Genomic DNA, 16,388 nt, shown 5'->3' on the forward strand with positions numbered 1-16,388 from the left:
TTGGTCACTGTAAACTGCTCCTCTTGTCGGTGGAATGAGAACGCGTAGGGAATAGGTCACAAGGAAAACTAATAGGGGAGTGGGTTTGTTCTGTGAGCTGGCATAGACCCGCAGACTGAACAGCCTCCTAGGCTGTAACAGAGTCTGAAAATACGAGGGAATTATTTTCAAAGTTAAGCTGAACCTGAAAAGGACAACATTAGTCTAATAAGAGTTAACCAGGCAATTAAGAGGCACCCAAGCATTTAGATACCGTTTTATAATAAAATTTGAAGCCCAAAAAAAGTCTGAATAAACCCCACATATGTTCCAGTCCAGTTTATGAAAAGGTGATTGAGGCTGAAAAATGACTCCATTCCAGAGATAACAAGTGGAGAAGTGTCCTTTGACAGAGTGTTGCTTGAAAGAGTTCAACGTTGTTAATTACAACTCAGAGCCAAACAACAGTGGCTGTTGGCATATCAGACAGATAGGTTTTGAATGTTAGATAAAGTCCTTCTTGTTGTGTTTTGTATTTTTTTTTCCTTTACACACAAACTTTTATTTTTAAAATCTAACAAGAGGGCCAAGCTGCTCTCCTGGGTGGATGTTACACATTCCATTGCAGTATTGTTCTCCCCAGTGAACGGCAAGCATCGCTAAGACCAGCTGACAGCTAAGTTCCCTACCTTACAAAAGTAACTGTGTCCCTAAGCACATTAGCTGCTGTGAGGCACATTTGCATCTGCACATGCTGAGGGTAAAAACACAGAGGCGCTAGTCTCTCTTTCCTGCAGTCAGACGCATACACAAGTGCATTCACACTGAGTGTTTGCTTGCAGCAATCTTTAAACACAGCAAGGTATGTTGATAAAAGCTAATAAACCATGTGGAATCGGGCTTTATCCAAAGAAGAAGGATCCCAAAAAAAGAGACAGAAAATCATCCTAAATCTGTACAAAGTAAGAAAAGACCCAGCTGTAGCTTGTTGTCTTATTCTGGGCCCAACACTCAGATGGATGAGGAGGGTTTGAAAAGACTGGCGTGGAGATTCATACAAACAAATCCCGAGACCTGGGACTAGCTTGTTCTGAAGGTGAAACTGTTCTCTTTAGAACAGAGAGATGCACAAGGAAAATAAGAGAGCTCTTAAAAGTCATGAAGGGGTTGGAAGAATAAATAAGGAAAAAGTGTTTCTAATGGAGGTGGTCACTAGCAATTTTAATCACTGAGTAGTTAGGGACACACACTTTCACTGGAGCCCTGAGTAATTAACTGGATAAATAATTTGAGAAATATTGGTAGGGATAAGAGGACAATTTTTGAATGAGACAGATAATTGCTCCATAAAAGGGTCTGAATTACAGGGAGAGGTTAGGTGGTCTGGGCCGGATCTTTAATCCTTGAGGTGTAAGAGATGGAGGGGTGACTTCAGAGGTCTATAAAATCTTGAAGTCATCGATAGAGTGAACAGTCTTTTACTTGTTCAGAATTGGGAACTGAAAACTAGTGAATGTAACTTTAAGGTTAGAGATGAAAGATTTAACAAGAGCTTTGGAGGACGGGAGAGGGTGGGAGGGTGCAAATATATTTTCTGTTTACACAGCAGGTGGTAGATATATGAAACCAGCTGCAAGAAGTGGTTGAGGCAGGTACATTAGATATATTAAAAATAGTATGTGGTCAGGTACAAGGATGATAAGAGTTGAGAGGGACATGAGCCAAATACAGGGAAATGAGACTAGCCTGAATCTACATCTTGGTTAGCACTGACGTCTTTGAGCCAGCGTTTTTTTTTCCATGCTCTACGGCTGAATGAAATGGCAGGGCAGGCAAGGACCAGATCCTCTCACGCATCCAATTACTTTCTGCTTCCGCACGACCAAAGGTCAGCTGCAGCTTTAGCTCAGTCTCCAGGGACGAGAGCAAAAGGTGTCCATTAGGAGCACAGGTCAAAGTCCCATTACAGGACGGCTTTACCTTGCTGTTAGGGGCAAATGTTGTTCCACATACACAAAAGATCAGGACGCACAAGGACAGAATACTAGGACAGGAACAAGAGTACCACGTACAGCCCATCTTTATGGACTGCTACAGAAAAGTGAGCTTTGGCAGCACCTGGTATATTTTATTTTGTCTTAGTAGACATCTGGAAACAATTCCCTTGAAAAGAACTGGGAATGATGGAAGTGATTTCTAAGAACCCTAACCTTCAAAAGGCATTAATCAAGTTGTCTTCCGTTCTAATTCAGTTGAGTTTGGTTTCAATTTGACAGCAGTGAATTCTTGACTTGTTCAAGTCACAAAGAAGTGCTAGTTGGTAAGTAGATAAACCCAGCTAACAATACCAACTAGTCCACATTGATTATTCATAGCTTCCTCATGTGACTTAAAAGCTTTAGGCGGCTTGTAACAGGCAAATGCTGTCTGCCCTCACTTTTCAAACCATCTCCTCAACCAGAAAGGTCAATTCTCTGTCGCATTTCGCCCTACTGGGACACGCTTCTCAGTTCAAGATCTGACCCTACTTCGAGGGCCTCTTCCCCAAGGACGACTTACCAGGACCCTGCTTTCCCTCGTCAATACCCAGCCCCGGATTTGATTCCTTCACTCCGATCCAGCTGACACTCCCAAAAGCCCAGAACCACCATTTACTCCTGGCTCTCCTGCCAGGATGTTCCTTCCCCTCCACTGGGACCTTGTTTCTCCCGACTAGAGATACCACCACTCAACCCTCTCACCAGAGCACTGCAGGAGGGAAACGTTTGCAAGGGCTTGGGAGACAGCACCCCCATTCCACGGCCATCCAGAGCAGGGGAGGGTAGTTCCATAGGTGGAGAAGGATGATCACAATCGATGACCCAACTCCAAGGCAGGAATCTTACCACTGGAACTACAATTTGAACTAGGATTCTTACTTGATGTGTAGCTATATAATGGAGATGGCGGTAGGGAGTGGAAACAATCCTGTGACTTTCAGAAGGAGCAAAGGAAAAAAGTAACAAAGCTATTTAACCTGTTTGGAGATGACAGCCGACAGTATCAAAGAGCTTCCTTGTACCAATTATTCTTTTGTAGAAGTTAGTAGACAAAAAACATATAAGTTCTGAGGTTTTTTTTTGAGACTACATGTGGCATTTGATCTGGTATTTAGAGCACTTAAACACAGCAGGGGAACAGCCATTTTAAGAGCTCTGTGATCACTATCATGTCTGTGTTTAAGCAGCACAGAACTTGGTGCCAGCTCCTCCATTATATGGAACCTCCCTGTGTTCTGTTTATTTGACAATCAATCAGTCTCCAAATTTTGGTCACCTTGCCAGATTACAATTTCTGAAGAAATGCAAAATGAAAAGTCTTGAGGACTGGATGCATTCAATTTGCACTGTCTTGGGAAACAAAAACAACCTGCATGTCAGAGTAATGATTACAATTAACCGTCAAAGAGCATTTTTTAACTGCCAACAAGTTATGGACTTGCCCCTCCACCCACTGAGGAGATGACAGATGGGGGCACTTCCTATTGGGCTGGAGCCTAGTTAAAGTGTATTAAAGGTAGACCTGATTTGACCTGATCATTTTTAGACACGTAGTCTATTTAGTTCAAATTCTAAATCTTAAAACGGCATGTTTACACAGACACTGAAAATACTCCCCAAAGTCAAGTTTGCAATTGGCCTTTTATGTTAGATATACATCCCGTGAATTAGCGACAAATGGATCTCAAGGTAACATTTTTGTGCAGTTTGATCTGTGTACACACACGCACGCACGCGCACACACACACACTCGCACGCGCGCACGAATGAGTGCTGGAGTCTCATCGTACACTACTGTGACTTACTGGAACATCTTTTGAGATACTCAAAAGAATAGTAAACCTGTTCCACACTTTCCTTCCTTGTGACCATAAGATACAGGAGCAATGGCCTCTGATCTAATGGAAACATAGTCTCCACAGCAACTCTATCCAGGTTTTCCAGTACCTGCCACTGGATTAATGCTGTTTTTTTAATCCCTCAACACCAGTTGCTGAACGCTAAAGACCTCTAAACTATGCTCCAAATCGTCAACAAAAGCAGATCAAATTTAGGCTTTAAAAGATTGCATCCTCAAGCACAGTATCTCGGTTTACTCTGCTACAGCCTGGTTTACATCTCTTGCTCAGAGTTCTGACACTTGCCACCTTACACGCTCACAAAGTTTTTGAAAGAGCTGCAGATCAACTGGAATTTAAAGAGGAGTTCATAGGGACATGCTAAAAGACACGGTGGAACAACATGGCAGCAATTGGTTCTGATGTAATGGGGCAAAGTTATACACTACCAATTTAAGTGGAGCAACTCAATTTCTTCAAATGTTACACACATGACTGTAAACACAACTGTGCTCTGCAATACAAGGACTTCTGGAACAGCAAAGCCCATTGCTGGACATCACTGTTAGCCTAGAGCACAGGTCGGCAACCTGCGGCTCCGGAGCCACATGCGGCTCTTTCATCTCTGTGCTGCGGCTCCCCGTGGTCTGTTAGCTTTTGAAATGTAATTTGAAATTTGAAGATTATGGTGATCTTGTACAATCTGAAAACTTTGTGGAGACCCCATTTCCTGGCACATCCGAACCGGCTCACAATTAGCCACCGTTCCGGCTAAGGGAGATAGCCTACGGGGGTTTGTGAGTACGTGTCTTTTGGAGCATCCGTGCCCACGGGGACGGGTTGAGGGAGGCTTTAAAGCAAGGCTGTTTAGTTCGAATAAAGTTACCTTTGACTGCAGTCTTTATTTTAGCGCTGCGTGTAGCACACCGCTACAACGTGTTTTTTTATCGCTATTAATATACATCACAACTGCCAATGCCTGACACCCCCCAGTGCGCGCATTCTTTTAATTCTTCGATCCAAGGTAGGCTAACTATGGAGTAACCTTCAACCCAACGTCTTATTTTCAGAGTTCAAAATGTTTTTGTTGCATGCAGAAATGTAATTTCGTTTTCTCTGCAGGAGTTCATCAATTTCATAAATGCAACACATTATAGTTTGTTTATACATAGCATAAAAGGCAAAAAAAACCCGTTGTATGCAGTGTTATTTCATTTTGTGGCTCCCAGTGTTTTCTTTTTTGTGGGAAATGGGTCCATATTAGCTCTTTCGTGGTAAACGTTGCCGACCCCTGGCCTAGAATAAACTGCTCAGGAGAGTCAGAGAGATACAGCACAGAGATAGAACTTTCAGCCCACTGAATCCTTGCACACCATCAACACCAATCCTACATTAATCCCATTCACAAGCCACTAACTTATATAGCACCAGGTTTTTGAGCAAAATGCTTGCCTACTGCATGTTATCAGAATTGCTCAACCTTACAGATACCAGTTAACCTCTGAGCCATTTACACCAAGCCACTTCCAAAACAGGCCAGATAGCCTAAGCTATAGAGTTATGCTTGAATGAATAGGGACAGAAAGTGCCAAAATAAAAGCAACAAACTGTCAAAAAAAAAACCTTGAACAGGCCTCTTTGTGTTGTCAAGTCCCTTTAGGTTTCTCCAAGGACACTGTAGACAAGGCCAGCTGAGACGCACTCTGAGAGGAGAGGATGTCCGCAAGCAAACCACAGATTAGTCAGCATACCCACATCCAGAGTGACATGGGGAACCAATAGAAAGGGCAAAACTCATCAAGGCTACATGGTTCTTAGGATAATTGGACATCTGGTTCTGTAAAAGGTCAGCTACAAATAGCATCTGCACAGAAATGAATTCATTATCTGGGATGACATCATTACTCTTTAGACCATAAGACAGAGGAGCAGAATTAGGCCATTTGGCCCATCAAGTCTACTCTATTTCATCATGGCTGATGCATTTTCCCTCTAAGTCTCAATCTCCTACCTTTTCTCCTCATATCACTTCAGGCTCTGATCAATCAAGAATCTATCAACACACACAAAATGCTGGAGGAACTCGGCAGGCTAGGCAGGGTAAGCAGTCGACGTTTCAGGCTGCGACGCTTCATCAATTGACTTTTTACTTTTTTTCATAGATGCTGCCTGGCCTGCTGAGTTCCTCCAGCAGCAGGTTGTGTGTTGCTTGGATTTCCAGCATCTGCAGAGTTTCTGTTGTTCAATAATCTATCAACCTCTGCCTTAAATATATGTAAAGACTTGGCCTCTACAGCTGCCTGTGGCAAAGAATTCCACATATGTGCCACTCTCTAGCTAAAGAAATTCCTCATCTCCATTCTAAAAGAATGTCCTTCTATTGTGAGGTTGTGTCCTCTGGTCTTAGACTCTCCAACCATAGGAAACATCCTTTCCACATCCACTCTTTTGAAGCCTTCCAACATTTGATAGGATTCAATCAGGTCACCCTTTCTTCTGAATTCCAGTCAATGCAGTCCAGGGGACAAACTTTCTTCATATAACAAACTTTAGTACGTAAATGAAATAAGTTGCCTGTGGAAGTGATTGAGGCAGGTCTAATGACATTTTAATGAGTACATGGAGAAGAAAGATGTGATATAGGCCAAAAGTAGGCAAATAGGATTAGCTGAGATGGTCATCTTGGTTAGTATGGATGAGTTGGGCCATCGCCTGTTACCATACAAGACAGAAGCAATGCAAAAGGAGAGAACTAAAATAGATAGTGTGATGAAAGGGCAGCAAGGAAGAGAACATCCATAAGAAATGTGGGACAAAAAGATACAGGAGAAACAGAATCACCCTTAAAATTTGAGGCATTTGAAGAATGCAGATCCAAAAAAAAAGAGCTGTATTTGCAGCAAGGTAGAAATATGAAAGGAAACAGTTTTTTGCATAGGGCTTAAAAAAAAGCAAAATAGCTGAAGAAATGGAGAAATGCAGACATGTTGACTATGTGCAACCCAGGCAGTAAAGACTAAGTAATTCAGCATGATGTGGAACATGGTTAAGTCTGTGACGAAGAACTAAGAACAAAAAAAAGCCACAATTTTTGCAAGCTTTGATGTGGGTTTACAGCCCGTGTGTTGCAAAGCCTCTGGCCCAAATGTTACTGGCTGTTTTGCTCTGATCCGATCCTTCAAGCCAAGCTGGAAATGCCTATAGATCAATGTAATTGGAATTCATGGTTCCTTAAAGAGAAGTGATTCAACTTAGCAAGGCGGCAACACTCACACAGTTCTGTCATATCCACCTCTCTGACCACACTATTACCTTTACCCTTGTCTCCACGAACTCACCGTCATACATTCTGCCCTTTATGATTCCTCTCCACCACAATCTCATGGAAAACTAGGGCTTGCATTTATGTAAAATGTTTTGGGGAGCAGGGGAAAGAATGGAGTTGAGGGAAAAATAAATCAGTGTTGAATGAATGGCAGAGTATGCTCCTTAGGTCTAATGGTCTAATTTTGCTTCTGTCTTATGGTCATCTCGGATTCCAGAGTCCAGAACTATCAAGCAGAGTAATTCATGAATGAGTTGACCAGTCTGCTCAATGAACAACAGGCCTTCAGAGACCCTAATGAAGTTTCTGCCAAAGATACACTGAAATTTCTCTCCACATCATAAGAGTCTTGAATATCTATAAATCACTTGGCTCACGATAGACGTGACATAACTCCACTCTCTTATCAGGGTCTCTTGGTTTTTGCTTTGCAGTCCATATCAATGGGCCAAATAAGTTCAAGTATCAATAGAGAATCTTCCCACCATCAAAAGTAAATACTGTCTTGTTAAAAATGCAAACTGTGTGGAGGCTCATGACCTAACTAGGACAGCAATATTAATCTATCCTCATCCTGTTTACAAGGATGACAGACCGTAGGTCGCCATTAGAGTCACAGATGCCAGTTTTAACTGGGAGTTAATCAAATTTGACAATCTCAGATTCTTCTTTAGGGTTTCTACTAGTTTACGACTCTAGGTGGAGGTACTTCACCCAACGCACCTGATAGCTTGTTCCACAATGTTCTACTCTGATCCCTCTGCAAGGTCATTGTTCAAAAATGGGCACCTGAGGATCCTGAGCCATTCCTCATGCATGGCCCAGGTTATGAGGTGCTAGCAGGAAATTCCTTCTTCCTCTGCCATGGTGACTACTTCCCTGATGGCCCTGAAATAATCTCCCCAACTTTTGAACTGCATGGACTGGCTGGATCCATTAAAAGAGTAAAGTGCAGGTCACCAAGGCAAGCAAAGCAGTTTCCTTCAACTAAGTATAGTGTACAAGTCTGGCTCTCAGATAACAAAAGCCAGAACATGAATACTGATCTTGTATTTATATTTCCAGATCCACTTTTTCAAAAGTTCATTTAGGTTCTTACACTGATATCATGGGAATCAGACTAATTCTCCAATTTGTTCATCCAATAATATAACCACTGCAACAATGCACTTCTGTCCCCAGTTTACTGCATACATGCAGACTTGATGTCTCTTTCACTGTAGAGATATAGAACACTACAGCACATACAGGGCCTATCTAGTCCATGTAGAACGAATAATCTGCCTAATTCCATTGACCTGCATCCAGATCATAACCTTCAATACCCTCCCATCCATGTACTTACCGATTTTTTTCTTAAATGTTGAAATTATGCCTGATCCATTATTTTTGTTGGCAGCTCATTCCACCCTTTCACCACTCCTTGAGTGAAGTAGCACCCTCTCCATATTCCTCAATTATTTCACCTTTCACTCTTAACCCTTAACTACAGAGATTTCTGGAAAAGCTTGCTTGCATTTACTCTATCTACGCTCCTCATAATTTTGTACACCTCTGTAGATAAGATGCACGGGGTTTAAAAATCCTGTGGAACGAATACAGTCTGTCTTAGCCAGAATACTTGGACCAAGTTCAACTTCAGTACTTTAATGTTTTGTTTGAGACGTTGCATTAGGATTGAAGGGGAAGAAAGACTGCCAGTATAGATGGGATGAGATAGAGTCTGGTAGGTAATACATGGAACTAGCCTAGAACAGGGGGAGGTGAGGTGGCAGTGGATGGGAAATGACAAGCAGATGGAAGCTGATGGGGTAAGATAGACAAAGGCAGAAAAAAAACCCGGAGCAAAACTATGCTGCTGGAGAAACTCAGTAGATTAGCAGCATCTGTGGAAGAAAACAGACAGTCAATGCTTCCAAGTTGAGAGTTCATCTGAATTGAAACTTAACAATACCTCACTACCCTGCAGCTACCTGGCAAGTTGCATATTCAACAGGATTTCCTAACTCTCAACCTCTCCCAGGTCGCTGCATGCAGGTTCTGCTCCAAGTAACACACTACTGTGACTTGGAAACATATCAAAGTTCCATCATTGGCAGTGGATGAAAGTCCTGGAACTGCCTACTCAGCCGCACTACAAGAGAAAAGACTGCAGCAGTTCAAGATGGTATCTCACCATCACCTTTGTAGGGTCTACTGGGGATGGGCCTTGTTGTAACATGAGCAAAGTCACTGGAGAGAGACACTGAATCTAGTGGATTTAGAGGTGCTTTATTCAACAAGCAGCAGACATTTTGAGCCATTCTTGAAAGCAAAGGCCTGCTCAAGCCAATATTTTATATGCTAAAGATCAAAGATTTAACAGCAGCACAATTCTACAGTTACAATGTATCCATAATACTTCCTTCGAATTACATATAGTTTTTAAACACTTCCACCTTCACAGACACTCAAAACGAATGTTAATCAGCTCCAGTCTACAGCTCCAAGGATACCATTGTTTAGGGCTGCATTTTGAAAACAATGTACAAGGCACATTCAGGTCTGAAGACTTGTTGTGAGTGAAATTAATATTTGCTACATAACCTAACTCCAGAGTACACCCTACCAGGCCTCGTCAACATCCTGCAAACGGACAGCTTAAAATAAAAAGTTGCCAATGAACTTACAGACTGATGGGTTTTGGCAGACACGGTCTTCACTGCATCCGGATCCCAAATTACTAGATCACTGTCAGACCCAACTGCCACTCTGCCTTTTCTTGGGTACAGGTTGAAGATTTTGGCAGCATTGGTACTCGTTACAGCCACAAACATGTTCTCATCCATTTTACCAGTTGCCTGTTGGAAAAGAATCAAATATCTCAGTCCTTGGGTCTGCAAGGAGGGAATGCAGACCTGGGATTTGAACCTGGTATATCAATTGTTAGAACTTGACAAGTGCACATGTGGCTGAATGATGGTAATGTGAATCCGATCGGACCTCCTACCCACAAAAGGCCCTCTCTTTTTGCACAGGCTTTCAGGTACATGTTTCTTGTCTTGGGCTTTTTCGCACTCCCAAACTGCAAGCTGTCCAGTGTGTACCGTGACTAACATCTCAGTAGTAATGTTTAATTAATCCTACTACTGCATTGTCGTTCTTGATCTGCACCTATTGTACATAACAGGATTGCTCTATGAATGGACAACAGCTGGAGAACGAGCAACAAAAGCAGATTTGCTATTCATGAAATGTGCTCTACTATATTATTGATAGTATGTTCAATAAGGTATCAACTGTGGAATAAACTGGAACAAACTGTCTTGAACATGCAAGTTGGAATAAGTTTTCAGCTCTTCACCCAGGCACAATTTACACAAGTTATCTTGGGAACAGTGTCAGTTCACATCAGAGTAATTATATTATTCTAATCCATGTACCAAAAGGTTTTGTTCACAGAGATATAATTTTAGGATTCTTTGGCACACCACTCGTTGTTTTGTGTCAGTTATTTTTCATGACATGAGGTTCCCAGGTAGGCGAATTGGCATAAGAGTTTTTTTACATTTAGAAAGTTGTTCCAATCCAGGATGAAATGCCTGAAGCATTAATGAAAACTGATTCAGTAATAATGTTCAAAGGGAAATTGGGTAAATAACAAGCTTCAAAAGCAAGAGAAGCAGGACTCATTTGTTAATTCTTTCAAGGAACTGGGCCAGCACCAAGAGGTCCTGTGGTTTCCTGCTGTGCTGTGGGCTCCATGGTAACAGCACAACAATATGTGGTGACAACATGTTAAGTCCTGTTCACACTTTGTATGAACAAAGGTGCAGTTTGCTAATGAAAATCAGATGCATCCCTGGGTGGCCTGCTACGAGCATAAGGTAACATGTCTACCTACCACAGCCTTGTCCCAGATAATGGACATGCGCTCCTCGGCTCCGTTTGTACCTTCGGGAATCTGGGTGAAGTCATCCTTTCCGATTGCCTTCTGGGCTGTGCTGAATGTGCAATGGGCACTTCCCACTATTTGCAAGTCACCGCTGGATAAAGACCAGATATCATCACTTCATTGATCGAGGCAGTGACATCCACATTTCAAAACACATCCCTCAAAGAGGCTCTAACTAGACCAACAATGATATACAAGCCTAGAGATGAAACTGTACATCTGTACTCAAAGCAAGTTGTAAAACAACAATTAAAAGCACCTTAAAAAAAATTCTCCAAACTTGAATTGTTAATTCTACTTCCCTCATCAATGATGCTGCCTGGCCTCTTGAGGATGGATTTCTTTTCCCTTTACCTCAGGTTTCCTGCATTTGTGATGGTGATTTCCTCCTGATTATTCAGCAGATTGTGAAGCTGTGCCCTCAGGTCACTTGCCTTCCTAGCAGGTTCTTCCTACTTCTATCACTATCCTGGTTAATACTAAAAAGCTCCATTTAATCTTCTCCAAGGCAAGCTATCCCAATGATCTAAAGCGTCAGGATTGCAGTTTACAACAAAGACTCAGTAGTCTTGTTGATGCTTAGCAGTAGGTTGCAGTAAATCACATGATGAAGTTTAGAAGGCCAAAATGTGAAAAAAAAACAATCTGCCATCTCTCAGTTCTGGCTTTAATTTGAGATTCCGGTGGATCTTCGCAAAATGCAAAAATTGCAAACTGATGATCTTGCTGTGATCATCAATCAGCAAAGCTCCTCGCACTGATGGAATCTCATGCAAACAAGGGTTCAGCAATTCTGTTTTTTTAAAAATGAATTTATATTATATCACGTTTCTTTATGAAGACAGGAAGCCATTTGGTCCATAATTGGTTCTTTAAAAAAAATGATTGTCCATCCAGGCCCCTTCTGCATATTCTTCCTCGTTGCCTGCTCCTTTTCATAAACACCTACAAATGAAAGCTGTATTTAAATCTGCCTCCACAAGATTTTCAGGCATGGCATTCTCAATCACAACACACAGCTCTTAACTCAAATCTATGAACTGTTAACACTGCAGTACTTCTCATCACAGATGCTGTCAGGACACTTAGAATGTTTTGCATGTTCTCTTTAACTCAGTGTATCTGTTTCTGCAGCAGATTATTGTGAAGTAGCGCCTCATAGATTCTTCCTATTTCCCATTTAATATTGAACAGCTCTGTCTAACCTTCTCCAGGCAAACTATTCAAATGACCCAAGCACCTGGACATTATTCTCCCATGCCTATGGCTGACACCATTTTATCTCCCTAATATGAATTATTAGCATGGAGTTTGGTTTCAGAGTTCGAAATTAACCCATGAGTACAAGAATGGTTCGGAACATAGACAATACAACACAGGGACAGACCTTTAGGCCCTCTGTCTGCCCAACTAACATAACTTGTAATCGGATGTCCAACTAATGTAATTCTTTCTGCCTACACAATGTTGATATCCATCCTTTGCCTGCAGATTCATGTGCCTAAAATCCACTTAAACACCTCTTGTTTTTGCTTCCATCATCCCAGACAGCACATTCCAGGCACTCACCAATTTGTGAAAAAAATCCCTGTCCTACACATCTCCTTTGAATTTAACTCCCTTCCATTAAATGCATGTCCTGTGGTATTATGGACATTTTAACTTTGGAAAAACAGGTTGGCTGCCTAACTATATCTTGTAAAATCTCACATTCCTATCAGAATTCCCTTGGCCTCCACTGCTCCAGCACAAACAACCCAAGTTTGCCCAATCTCTCCTTACAGCACATGCCCCCTAATCTGGGCAGTGTCTTGGTAAAAACATTCTGCACCCTCTCCAAAGCCTTGACATAATTCCTAAACTGGGTGACCAGAACAGAAAACAATACTTCAGATGAGGTCTAAGTAGAGTCTTAGTACAGTTACAATATAATTTCTTGAGACTTTGATTCAGTTCTTTGAACAATAAAAGTATGCCATATGCCTTCTTTACCACCCTATCAACCTGTGCAGCCACTTTCAGGAAGTATGGACTAGGATCCCAAGATCCCTCTGCACGTCAGCACCATTGAGGGTCTCACTATTATCAAGAGAGAGTGTTTCATTACATTTGATCTCTCGAAGTGCAACTCTTAGCATTTGGCTGTGTTAAACTCCATCTGACATTATCTGCAACTGATCTATATCCTGCTAGATCCACCAACAGTCTTCCACGCTATCCACAACACCATTGATCTTTTTATCATGTGCAAATTTAATAACCCACCTGGATGTTTTCATCCAGGTTATTTATATATTGAATGACAACAGCGCTCTTTCTGTCAGAGTGAATTATAGCTCAGTGACCACACTGCAAGACATGACATATAATGCTTGCACTATTTTTGTCTCACCACTGGGAGGCACCAGCTCAGGGAAATGGATCTGCAGATCTTTCACTCAGCAGCGAGGTTCCCACTTCAGCTCACTGCCTTAGCTCAAGGGAACTCAATACCTCTCCTTTGTAGGCTGTCTTACACCAGCAGCTTATTGTATCCATTGGTAACAAATTTTAAATCCTGTCCCTCCCTCAATCCCTTTCTCCAAAACTTGAGATTTTCCTAATGATAGCAAAGCATATATTTAAATTTAATCCAGATTTTTAAAATTAATATATACTTGACTAATTTACAAATAAACATTACAGCACCCAGCAATTATCACAAAGTGGGTTACTAATTGAAAATAATTAATATATCCCAGATGAGACAGGATATTTCGAAAAATGCTTTGAACATTGATGACATCATTTGGGAATTCCACAGGTAACAATAACAGATTTGGTAGTGATAATATACTTACATTACCTAACTGCAGGAGACTGGGCTGCAAACCAACTTAAGATTCTATCAATAATTAGTATTCTGTAATCAACTGGTAATGAGTTTTATGAAAATTGCTCAAGGATATGCTAGGTTCTCTTTGAAGATGATGCTTAATTTTAAAGCAGAAGACCCCAAAACCAGATAATTATGAATCTCCAGATAGATCCTGAAACTTTGCTTTTCCGTTTCAAATGTGATAACCATCCTTTGTACGAGTCTGGAATTTTAAAGGAACGTCCCCCTTCCTAGTTTTGTATTCCATTCTAAAATCCTGATACTGAATAAAAAAGACATTTCTAATCTATTGTTCAATACAGGGCACCTTCTCTCGCACTTTCAACTCAGCATTCAGAATATAGCAATGAAGTAAAAGACAGCTGAAGATCTCAATTCTTAAACAATATGTTCAAAATTAATAAAATGAGAAATTCTGCAGATGCTGGAAATCCAGAGCAACACACACAAAATGCTGGAGGAAATTAGCAGGTCAGGCAGCATCCATGGAAATGAATAAACAGTTGATGTTTTGGGCTGAGTCACTTCAACAGGACTCAGGAGAGTGTGCACGTGCTTCAAAAGTAAGCTAGGTTCTCCATGCACATCCAGAGATTCATGGGGATGGACTACGAATTGAATTTATACCACCTAGACATTCTGTTTGAAACACATCCAAATTTTAAACTAATAAATTCAAACAGCATGTAAATGGTGGCTTTAGCCCAACTGATCCATGCCAACCAAGGTTCCCAGCTAAACTCCTCCCATTGGCCCATAAAGCCTTTTAAACGTTATTGAAGTATCATTCTGCCTACTGACCACCCTCCAGATGAAAATATTGCCTTTCTGATTCCTTTCACCTTAAACCTATACCCTCAAGATCTTCATTCCCTAACCCTGGAAGCAAGATTGTGAGCGTTTCCCCCAACTATCACCTCTAATGATATTTGACATTTCATATCAAAAAATATTCTAACCTATACCAAGCAACGCTCATTCAGAATAACTCTCCTCTCCACATCGACACACAAATTCAACTCCAAGCTTACCTTGATAAGAGGGAGATCAGGTAATCAGGCGTAGTGGGATCCGGGCTGAGTGGTGGTGAAGTCACAAAAGCTGCAGCCTTGGCCCAATTTTTGCTCCAATAGTGTGTGCCATCTGTGCCAAGGCTGGCACTTATTGGTTCCCCAAACACAATGTTTCCTGGCAACCAGAAAATTACAAGTCTTAATTTTAAAACTCTATACTTCCCCAAGTGAGTGAAAACATGCACACGGCCAACAGGCAGGAAAGGAAAACCGAGCCCCACCTTTTTTCTTGGCGTGGGCTATGATATCTGCCGCAGTCTTACTCATTACTTTCGTGACATAGAGAGGACAGTTGGTCTGGCCAGCGATCGTGATTGCGCGGAACACAGCCTCTGCTTCCAGCTGAGGAACAAAAACAAAAAGTTCTGTTATAGGCCAGGTCACTGCAACAAACCTGACAAAATCCGGTCACCTCTGCACTTTTGAAACACTGGTGCTGCCATAACCGATAAACCCTTGTTCATCAGCAGCTTAAATTTATACAGCACCTTTCATGCAGTACAAACACAAGGCATTTCATACCAAACAAAATTTGACACCAACCAGGGTGCCACACTCTTGGTCACACAGGTAGATTTTAAACCTAGCCAGGGGGGTAGGGGGAGGGAGAAGAAATTTGTATTAGCTTATATTTACTAAACTCCCAGCTCTACAAATAATTAAGTTCAGGCAGAATGCTTAAGGTCACTGTAATCAGAGAAAGACATGAAAAGAAGGAAGCCACAGAGACAGCATGGATAATGAAGTAGGTTTTCAAAGCTTGCAGAGAGATTTAGGCCAGTTAGAAGAGTGGGCTGAACGATGACAGATGGAGTTTAATGCTGATGAGTGTGAGGTGCTACATTTTGGTAGGAATAGGACATACATGGTAAATGGTAGGACATTGAAGAATGCAGTAGAACAGAGTGATCTAGGAACAATGGTGCATAGTTCCCTGAAGGTGGAATCTCATGTGGATAGGGTGGTGAAGAAAGCTTTTGGTATGTTGGCCTTTATAAATCAGTGCATTGAGTATAGAAGTTGGGATGTAATGTTAAAATTGTACAAGGTATTGGTAAGGCCGAATTTAGAGTATTGTGTACAGTTCTGGTCACCAAATTATAGGAAAGATGTCAACAAAATAGAGAGAGTACAGAGAAGATTTCCTAGAACGTTGCCTGGGTTTCAGCACCTAAGTTACAAGGAAAGGCTGAACAAGTTAGGTCTTTATTCTTTGGAGCGTAGTAGGTTGAGGGGGGACTTGATAGATGTATTTAAAATTATGAGGGGGATAGATAGAGTTGATGTGGATAGGCTTTTTCCATTGAGAGTAGGGGAGATTC

General features: G+C 41.5%; 1 protein-coding gene across 4 annotated transcripts in view; it reads right to left on the bottom strand.

Annotated features, from left to right (window-relative positions):
• Nucleotides 1-16,388, bottom strand: part of LOC132405309 (dihydropyrimidinase-related protein 3-like) — a 235,740-nt gene that overhangs the window by 57,139 nt on the left and 162,213 nt on the right. For all 4 annotated transcript variants that reach the window (XM_059990017.1, XM_059990016.1, XM_059990019.1 and 1 more), the window contains exons 8-11: nt 15,288-15,408; nt 15,025-15,181; nt 11,065-11,206; nt 9,851-10,021 (exon numbers count right to left, since the gene is read on the bottom strand). In XM_059990017.1, the coding sequence (XP_059846000.1) occupies nt 9,851-10,021; nt 11,065-11,206; nt 15,025-15,181; nt 15,288-15,408 (591 nt within the window). The remainder of the gene's footprint in view (nt 1-9,850; nt 10,022-11,064; nt 11,207-15,024; nt 15,182-15,287; nt 15,409-16,388) is intronic.

The sequence above is a fragment of the Hypanus sabinus genome, chromosome 15 (genome assembly GCF_030144855.1).
Source record: "Hypanus sabinus isolate sHypSab1 chromosome 15, sHypSab1.hap1, whole genome shotgun sequence".
NCBI lineage: Eukaryota > Metazoa > Chordata > Chondrichthyes > Myliobatiformes > Dasyatidae > Hypanus > Hypanus sabinus.